The sequence below is a fragment of the Nicotiana tomentosiformis genome, chromosome 12 (genome assembly GCF_000390325.3).
Source record: "Nicotiana tomentosiformis chromosome 12, ASM39032v3, whole genome shotgun sequence".
In the NCBI taxonomy this organism is placed as follows: domain Eukaryota; kingdom Viridiplantae; phylum Streptophyta; class Magnoliopsida; order Solanales; family Solanaceae; genus Nicotiana; species Nicotiana tomentosiformis.
The window spans coordinates 86,933,390-86,943,551 of record NC_090823.1 but is presented as its reverse complement, the minus strand read 5'-3'; the positions used below and the strand labels follow the sequence as shown (position 1 = coordinate 86,943,551).

At 41.1% G+C, this 10,162-nt stretch overlaps 1 protein-coding gene across 1 annotated transcript; it reads left to right on the top strand.

Annotated features, from left to right (window-relative positions):
- Positions 1 to 8,511: 8,511 nt before the first annotated feature.
- On the top strand, positions 8,512 to 9,027 carry LOC138902981 (uncharacterized). The gene is made up of 3 exons (XM_070190888.1): positions 8,512 to 8,648; positions 8,730 to 8,783; positions 8,874 to 9,027. The coding sequence occupies exons 1-3, from the start codon at positions 8,512 to 8,514 to the stop codon at positions 9,025 to 9,027; spliced, it is 345 nt and encodes a 114-aa protein (XP_070046989.1).
- The last annotated feature ends 1,135 nt before the right edge of the window (positions 9,028 to 10,162 follow it).

The following is a 10,162-nucleotide window of genomic DNA, read 5'->3' as shown; positions in this document are numbered from 1 at the left end:
CCCTAGTCGTCTTCTCTCGGCACCGCTGACAGACACCCCGATCCTCTGAGCTATCTCCACAACTAGCCCGTAAGAAGTCCCCATCTCCACCTCTCGAGCCATGGTAGCCTGGATACTGAGTGCAGACCGACAACAAACCTCTGCACTCTCTCTGCATCGGTAGGAAGTATCATAAGTGCATGGCGAGACAACTCAGAGAATCTCGCCTCATAGTCGGTCATCGACATCTGGCCGTGTTGAAGCTGCTCGAACTGGAACCACAATTTTCCCCTTTGAGAGGGTGGAATATATCTGTCCAAGAAGAGGCGTGTGAACTGATCCCAAGACATGGGAGGAGAACCTGTTGGTCTACCGAGAAGATATGACTGCTACCATCTACGGGTCCTACCCTCATGCCGAAAGGTGGTAAAGTCCACCCCGTAGGACTCCAATATCCTCATATTATGCAGTCTGTCCTTGCACCGATCAATAAAGTGTTGGGGGTCCTCATGTCGCTCGCCTCCGAAGGCAGGAGGATGAAGCTTGGTCCATCTGTCCAATAGTTTTCGCGGATCACCGGCCACAGGTGATCTGGGCTCAGGTATAGCTGCTGCAACTGGCTGAGCTCCGCCCATGAGTAGCGCACCCGGGGTCTGATATACGGTTGTTACATGCCCTGGAGAATGAGCGGTAGGGGTCTATGCTCCCCCTCCCGCCTGAGATCTGACCGGGTCTGCTGGAAATAAACCAACCTGAGTCATAGTATCTATGAACCATAGCATACGGCCCATGACCTCCTGAAATTCCGGTGCAGACATGAAATCTACCGGGGCTGGCTCTGCTGCAGGCACCTTGCCCTGCTCCTCAACAATAGGATCCTCTATTGGATACGCTGGTGGCATTGTTGGAGCAACTCTGGGACGTCCTCGTCCCCTACCATGGGCTGGAGCCCTCCCTCGACCTCTGCCTCTTCCTCAAGCAACAGGGGGGAGCAGCCCCTCCATAGTATGGAACATCCGCCGCACGCGTTCTCACCATCTGCGAGAGAATAAGAGAAGGATACTTAGTACCACATCAACTACATGATACAAGATGAAGAAAGAGTAGTTTCCTAACCCCCTATAACCTCTCGAAGATAAGTACAGACGTCTCCTCACCGATCCGCAAAACTCTATTAGGCTTGCTCATAACTTGTGAGACCTACGTGAACCTAGTGCTCTGATACCACGTTGTCATGACCCAATTCTCCTATAGGCCGTGATGGTGCCCAACGTTACTGCGAGGCAAGCCAACAGTGAATTAAGCCATGTTATTCCTCTTTTAATATGTTTTCAAGTAATTAAATTCCATTAATTAAAAGATTAAGAAATAACAGATTTAAATAAATAAAACAGAAGCGGCTGAGTGCAATCATAACAGTAGTAATAATCCAAAACCATAAAATCTGCTAGTGTATGTGCCAAGACTTGGAGGCACAAGCGTATGAGCACTAATAGATTATACAAACTCTAGCTACTGTCTGAAATGAAAATGGACAGAAAATGAAAGCAAAGGAGAGATTCTAGGTGCTGCAAAACGGCTCAGGAAGCAGCTCACCACTAGGCCTCCGGATAAGGGGGATGCGCGCCTGTATGTCCACCAGATGCACCTGCCTCAGATCCTACACGGTTAGCGCAGAAGTGTAGCGTGAGTACATAAATAACATGTACCTAGTAAATATCAAGTGTAACCTCGAAGAAGTAGTGACGAGGGGTCGACATCGACACTTACTATGGGCTCACAATAGTAGTTCAAAAGTTCTAAATAAGCATGGTTTATAGAGATGATAATAATAATAACTCATTAACAAGCAAGACATAAATAATTCTTTCATACATGGAAATTCCCAAATTAATTCAGTCATATATGATTCAACTTCTCAAGCCATGAAATGATTTCAAATGTATAATTAATCTCCGAGTATTATCACACATGATTATGCCGAGGTCGTACGGTCTGATCCAGAATAATGTGTACACTGTCGAGGGTCGAGTGGCACGAACCATAAATGCATCTATCTACTGCCGATGTGTTTGTCCCGCTCCACAAGAAGAGAGGATACTTATAAGCATTTGATTTAGACGTTATTAAAGGCTAATACACAATGTGATACAAATTCCATTAACGGTCCTTCACAATTCCTATGACAAGTTCTAATATAGTTTAGGCACTTTAATTCACAAGTAGGGTGCAAACATATTAAATAATGCATGATTTGGGTCCTAAACTACCCGGGCATAACCATAATTAGTAGCTACGCACGGACTCTCGTCACCTCGTACATACGTAGCCCCCACAATTAGAAGCAAACATTAATGTAAATCACCTATGGGGTAAATTCCCTCTTACAAGGTTAGACAAGAGACTTACCTCATCTCAAAGCTCACTTTCTGACCTCAAATTCACTCTAAAGCCTCAACTCGGTGCCGAACAATCCGAAACTAGTCAAATATTGTATAAATATATCAATACATATTCAAAAGTTCATATTCTAACTATTAGAGTAATTACTCACCCCCAATTGAAGGATTCCTAAAATTCATCCCCGGGCCCACATGCCCGAATTCTGAAAATGTTCGAAGAAAGTTGTTACCCATAAACTCACGAACTCTAATATATAATTTTCACTCAATCACATAACCATTTTCATGGTTAAACCTTATTTGTTTTATCAAAACCTAGATTTTTCATCTAAACCCATAATTTTCACAAATTCACAAGTTAAAATCTACCCATAATCTATGTATTTAACTTACATTAGATAGAATTTTCTTACCTCCAAATTGCTAGGTGAATACCCCTCTCAAGTAGCTCCAAAATCGCCCAAAAGTGAGAGAAATTGGTTAGGAATGGCTTAAGTCTTATAATAAATGAAGCTCACTGCCTCCAGGACTTCCGCTTCTCCGCTTCTCTGACCAGCGGCTCGCTTTTATGAGACCGCTTCTATGGTGAGCACGTCGCACCTGCGCCTTCCCCACTTCTGCGATCATCTTCTTCGCACCTGCGCCTCCACAAGTGTCGTCCTCCCCCCGCTTCTGCAATTCCTGGGCAGCCTTTACTGGGCCGCTTCTGCGATTGCTGGCTCGCTTCTGCGAGTTCGCTACTGCGGCTGGCCTTCCGCACGTGCGATTACACCAGAAGCTGGATGATTCAGCCATTTCCTCTAAGTCCAAAACTTGGTCCATGCCACGTCCGATTAACACTTGAGACCCCCCGGGGCCCCGGCCAAATATACCATTAAGTTTGAAATCATAACACGGACTCGCTCGCACCCTCGGAATGCATAAAACAACATCAAAACTAAGAATCACACCCCAAACCAAATTGAATCAACTTATGAACTTCAAGTTTTTCCAACTTACTCCGAATGCGCCGAAACATACTTTAACTATTCGGAATAATACTAAATTTTACGTGCAAGTCTTAAATCACCATACAAAACTATTCCCAGTTCGAAATCCGAAACGGACCCCGATAACACCAAAACCTACTGTAAACCAAATTTAAAAAACTTTAAAACCTTCAAGGTGCTAACTATCCATATTAAGCGTCGAAATTCTTTCGGTCATCCAAAACCCGATCCGAACATACGCCCAAGTCCAAAATCATTATATGAACCTATTGGGACTGTCAAATCTCGGTTCTGAGGTCATTTACTCAAAACGTTGACCAACGTCAAACTTAGCCCTTTTTGCCAACCTTAAGAAATCAAGTGTTTCGATTTCAACCCGAACCCTACCAAATCCTGAATTAATTATCCCCGCAAGTCATAAAATAGTAAAAGCACATACTGGAGTCTTATTTAGGGGAACGGGGATCTAGAAAGCAAAACGACAGGTCGGTTCATTATAGTGAGGGATTAAGAGTTTTAATCTAAAGTTTTTTCGGTTAGTGAAGTTTAAATCCTAAGAGTGTAGGTCATAGTTTTTAATCCCGTGAGCTGGGAGTTTTCCACATAAAATATCGCTATATCATTTACTTATTGTTGTGTGTGTGTGTTCTATGGGAACCGATAGAGAACCAGGTTCTTTATAAAGTTTGGTAGACTCTTAGTTTACATCAATTGGTTTCATAGTAGGTTCTTTCTATCAGTTAACACCTCGAAATGATCCACATATCTGCTCCACCAAACTTTGAAGAAGGTCAATCAACCTACAGACCACCAAGATTCAATGGACAATACTACGGATGATGGAAAACAAGGATGCATGATTTTATCATGGTTGAAAATTCGGATCTTTAAGATGTCATTTGCGATGGACCCTTCATCCCCATGAAGTCCATTGGCGAGACAATAGTGACAGTTCCAAAGATAAGGAAGGAGTACAACGATGCCGACTGCAAAGCTATAGAAAAACCTTTCGAGCAAAGAAGATCCTCGTCTGTGGTATTGGACCAGAAAAGTATAACATAATTTTAGCTTGTCAATATGCCAAGGAGATATGGGAGGCTCTCCAAACCGCACATGATAGAACAACTCAAGTCAAGAAGTCAAAAATTGACATGCTCACTACTGAATATAAGCTCTTCAGGATGAAGGATGATGAGTCCATTCAGGACATGCATACTCGCTTCACTTCCATCATTAATGAGCTCCACTCTCTAGGAGAGATCATTCCAAGAAACAAACTGTCTAGAAAAATACTCAGTGTATTATGTGGTTCTTGGGAGAGTAAAGTGAATGCTATCACAGAGGTAAAAGATCTGTAAAAGCTGACTGTTGACGAACTCATATGAAATCTGAAAACCTAAGAAATGAAGAAAAAGAAGGACCATGAAAGAAGAGAACCCAAAAAGGAGAATAACCTATTTCTCAAGGCAGACAACAGTGACTCAAGTGGTGACGATGTTGACATGGCCTATCTGACAAGGAGGTTTCAGAAAATGGTTTGCAGAAATGGAGGTATTTCTAAAAAGGGCAGCTCTAGCAGACCAAAAGACTATGATTATTTTCACAAATGCGGGAAGCCAGGACATTTCATCAAAGATTGTCCTCTCCACAAGCAATACCGGTACAAGCACAATACAGACAACACAACCAAGAGGAACCCGGTTCTTACTATATGGGGAGATTCCTCTAGTGAATCCGAGGGAGATGATGAAGAAGTCGCCACCTCCATGATGGACGTTAAAAGCGAAACAGTTGTATATGACACCATCGTTGCCCTGATGGAAAAATCTGACGAGGATGAAGACGATGAGGTAAAGCTTCTAGACGTTTAAAGAAATTTTAAGTCTTACTCTCAAAAGAAGCTTGTATCCTTAGCAAATATTATGATTGACTCTTATCATAACCTTATCATTGATAAGAATGTTTTAACTGTGGAACTAGGAGAGGAAGAACATGAGAGAGATGATTTGCTAGTCGTAGTTGTTGATTTAAAAGAAACCATTGAGGATTTAAAGAATGAAAAGGATGCTCTAACTGAGAAAATTAAAAAGGTAGAGCATGAGAGAGATGACTTGTTAGTAGTAGTTGTGGATCTAAAGGAAACAATAGAAGAATTAAAGAGGGAAAATAGTTCTGGAAATGCCTCAAAAGGTAAGGAAGTAGCGAGTGAGGCACAACTTAAACTTGAATAGACAACTTAAAAAGGTAAAGTTGAGTCTATGTGCTGTACATGAAAGAAATAGAAAACTTCAGGAAGATCTAAGCAGGGTTAAAAATGACCTAGATAAATCTCTAAAGTGGACTTATTCTTTTGATACAATCACTTCCAGGTATAAAAGCAGCGGGGGAATATGCAGGGAATTGGGTTCCAAAAGGAAAAGGCTCCTTACAACCCACATAGCAAGTATGTTACTATTCCTGATAATGGCTTTGTACTCATTGTGGTAACACTGGGCATTTTAAAGACTCTTGTAAAGCTAGATTTCAGTGCCAAAAGAAAAATAATATTTTTTTGAAAGAGTACCTACTGCTAAGGAACCTGGTTCATACAATAAAAAATGTGTGATGCCTGATTAGACAAGAAGAAGTTTAATTTGCCCTTTTCCTCACTACAAGGGACCCAAAATTGTTTGGGTTCCTAAGACTAATCTCTGATTTTCTTGTGCAGGGAGCAGTGAAAGGATGCAACCAAAGATGATATATGGATACCAGCTGCTCTAAAAACATGAATGGAAGTACTGCTAATTTCTTTTTACTCAAAGCCCTGTAAGGTGGGAGTGTGTCCTTTGGCAATGCAAAAAAAGGATATATTCTAGGAGTTGGAATAGTTGGGAAGACACTCACTCACTCAATTGAGAATGCGTATTATGTGAATGGCCTGAAATATAGCCCGCTGAGTGTCTCTCAAATCTGTGACAAAGCAAACAAAGTGGAGTTCTTATCAAAGACTTGCATAGTCACTAATCTTGTGACAAGTGAAGTGGTTCTGATGGCAAAGAGATTCACAAAAATCAGTGTCGTTGACTTTAAGTCCTTAAACAATGGGGATCTTACATGTTTGAGTATTGTTGATAATGATGTTGAACTGTGGCACAGAAGATTGGGACATGCAAGCTTCTCTTTGCTGAACAAGCTAGTTAAGAAGGACCTAGTCCGTGTGCTGCCAAAGTCAAGGTTGAAGGATCACAAGGTGTGTGATGCATGTGTGAGAAGAAAGCAAGTCAGGTCCTCGTTCAAGCCATATAGGGAAGTAATCACCTCAAGGACACTGGATCTTCTTCATATGGATTTGTGTGGACCTATGAGGGTGCCCAGTAGAGGAGGAAAGAAATACATTTTTTCATAGTAGATGACTACTCTAGATTCACATGGACCATTCTCCTCAAAACCAAGGATGAAACCTTTCCAGTCTTTACTGCCTTCGTGAAGCAGATTCAAGTGAAAATGAGCCATAATGTTGTAAGAATAAGATCTGATCATGGTACAAATTTCGACAATGCAAAATTCGATGAATTCTATGCTGAAAATGATATAAATTATAATTTTTCAGCTCCTAGAACACCCCGACCAAATGGTGTTGTGGATAGGAAAATAGGACTCTTGAAAACATGGTAAGGACGATGCTAATTGACAGTGGTGTACCAAAAAGCTTTTGGGCGGAGGCGGTAAATACTGCCTGCTATTTGATAAACAGGTGTATGATCAAGTCCCTCTTAAATAAGACCCCGTATGAATTATTGAACGGGAGGAAACCCAAGATGACTTACTTGAGAATGTTTGTTGGCAAATATTTTGTTCTCAATAATGGTAAGAAAGCGCTAGAAAAATTTGATGCCAAAAGTGATGAAGGGATCATTCTTGGATATTCTTCACAAAGCAAAGCATGCAAGGTCTACAAGAACAGGACTCAATATGTTGAAGAAAGCGTACCTGTAATCTTTGATGAATCACATCACTTAAGTGGGAAAGATTCACATGATAAGAATGATCAAGATGGAGAGCAATCAAAGGTTCCTGGAGAAGTAGCTGATATGGAAAACGGGAAGGTTGATCTGATGAGTCAGGTCAAGGAATCTAATGAATAAGATACAACAGAACCTCAAGATGATTCAGAGGAACCTGGTTCCTCCATTATAGCAACTGAAGCAGAAAACAGAGTTGCTGATGCCGTGCAAGGAACTCCCGATGATGAGCAGAGAAGTGGCACTCACTCTTCCATTGATGCTAACAATAGATCCCACTCAGAGGAACCTGGATCTTCTCACAATGAGATTCAAGTGTCCAACTGGAAGCATAAAAGCTCACATCCTCTCCAGAATGTGATCACTCCTCTTGATTCAGGGATTCAAACCAGATCAAAGAGAAGAAGCATGTTTGCCTTCTCAACTTTCCTTTATAAAATTGAACCCCAAAATATGAAGGAAACATTGAAAGATGCTGACTGAATTTTTGCTATGCAAGATGACCTCCATCAATTTGAGAGGAACAACGTATGACACCTGGTTCCTCGACCTTCGGATAGAAACAAGCTTGATAAGTTTGGGAATACAACAAGGAACGGGGCCAGGTTAGTGGTTCAAGGCTATACTCAAAAAGAAGGTATTGACTATGATAAGACTTTTGCTTCAGTTGCACGAATGAGAGCCATCAGAATTCTCATTGACTTTACATCTCATATGAAATTTAAATTGTTCCAAATAGATGTCAAGAGTGCATTTCTGAATGGATATTTAAAGGAAGAAGTCTTTGTCAAACAACCATCTAGTTTTGAATGTCATGAGCACCCTGAACATGTATTCAAGCTCAATAAGGCACTATATGTTTTAAAGAAGACCCCTCGTGCATGGTATGAAAGATTTTCTAGGTTCCTTCTGGAAAATGGCTTTACAAGAGGGAAAATTGACAACACTCTCCTTTTGAAGAAATGGGGGAGAAACCTGCTGATTGTGTAATTCTATGTTGACGACATTATCTTTGGTGCAACAAATAATTCCTTATGTGAGGAGTTTTCCAAGCTTGTAGAAAGCGAGTTTAAGATAACCATGATGGGGGAACCAAACTTCTTCCTAGGTATGCAAATTAAGCAAACCTCTAAGAGAACGATGATAAGTCAGCAGAAATACATTAAAGAGCTTCTAAAGAGATTTGAGATGGAAAGCTCAAAAACCATTGATACTCCTATTTCCACTGCCACTCGTCTGGACATGGACGAACCGGGTTCCCCTGTGAATGAAACCATGTATAGAGGTATCATTGGTTTACTCTTGTATCTCGCAGCTAGAAGACCTGACATTGTGTTCGGCTTGTGATTATGTGTTAGATTCCAATCAAGTCCAAAGGAATCTCATCTGAAAGAAGCCAAGAGACTTCTGAGGTATCTTAAAAGAACACAAGACCTGGTCCTCTACTATCCCTCATGAGATAATTTCGACTTAATTGGGTATGTTAATGCTGATTATGCTAGTTATTTGGTGGATAGAAAAATGACATCTGGGATGGCACATTTTCTGGTATCATGCTTGATTTCATGGGGTACAAAGAAACAAAACTATGTGTCTCTTTCTACTGCAGAAGCTGAATGTGTGGCAGTTGCTTCTTGTTGTGCTCAACTGTTGTAGATCAAGTAACAACTGGAAGATTTTGGTATGTTTTTTGATTGTGTACCATTACTGTGTGACAACACAAGTTCTCTCAACATGGCAAAGAATCCGATTCAGCATAAGAGGACAAAGCACATTAATGTGCGACATCACTTTCTTAGTGACAATGTTGAAAAGGGTCCTATATGTAAGAAGTTTTGCAAAACAGAAGACCAGATAGCTGATATCTTCACCAAAGCATTGAGCAGAGAGCATTTTGAATATAATCGACTGGAGTTGGGACTAATAAAATTGAACTGAGCATCGGGTCCCTCGATGATTGGCTATGAAGGAATGAAAAGGTAAACTGCTAAAAAGTATTTTATGGTAATTTCTAACTCAACTTTATACCGTTACACATAAACATGCATGCAAACTACAGAGCAAACAAGCAACTAATGATACTGCATTTTGGTAGAAGGATGAGGCTCATATTTAAAGAATTCAGTCAGGAAACCTGGTTCCCTTGACTCAAGTTAGTAGTTCCTTTTACACTCATATGCATTTTAGACGGTTATAAAAGTGCCACGTCATTAAAATGTGTCTGCCTTTGCTCTCATCCTTTTTAAGCCCAAGTGTCACACCCATTCCAAAACGACCCGTCTACCCAGTCCTTTGCACCCATTTGTAACCGGTCCTTCTTTCTCTCTAAATAACACCAAAAGACGTATTTCTCATAATTGTCTACATCAAAGCCATCAAACTCTTTTCTTCTCTTAGAAAACCCCCTCTCTCTTATGTCTTTACTCTAAAAAATCACCATGTCTTCCCAGAATCTAGAGTCTCCAAGTGCTACCATTGTCACTCCCACTGTGTCTTCATATCACGAAGCACTGTAGCACGAGCCTGAGCCTCATCTTTCACCCAGTGAAAACCCCAACTCAGACCAACCACCGCCCATTGTCTCCTTTCTTACCCCATCGAGTTCTGTTTCTCATCGTAGCTGGAAATATCAAACTCCCAAAAGGTTTGTCGCTATAACCTCTCCCTCTTCTTCGTCGAAATAAATGGCAGAAGACGAAATAATGGACGGAGAAGAGGGACCAGAGGTTTCGAGTCAGAAAGTTGAGGAGGTCTTTGTAGCCCAAGAGGATGTTGCTGGTTGTGGTAAAGC

Coding starts and splice junctions, on each gene's coding strand:
- LOC138902981 (XM_070190888.1), top strand. CDS start 8,512: ATGATAAGTCAGCAGAAATACATTAAAGAGCTTCTAAAGAGATTTGAG. Junction 8,649..8,729: donor TCCCCTGTGAATGAAACCAT/GTATAGAGGTAT, acceptor ATTATGTGTTAG/ATTCCAATCAAGTCCAAAGG. Junction 8,784..8,873: donor GAAGCCAAGAGACTTCTGAG/GTATCTTAAAAG, acceptor TGATTATGCTAG/TTATTTGGTGGATAGAAAAA.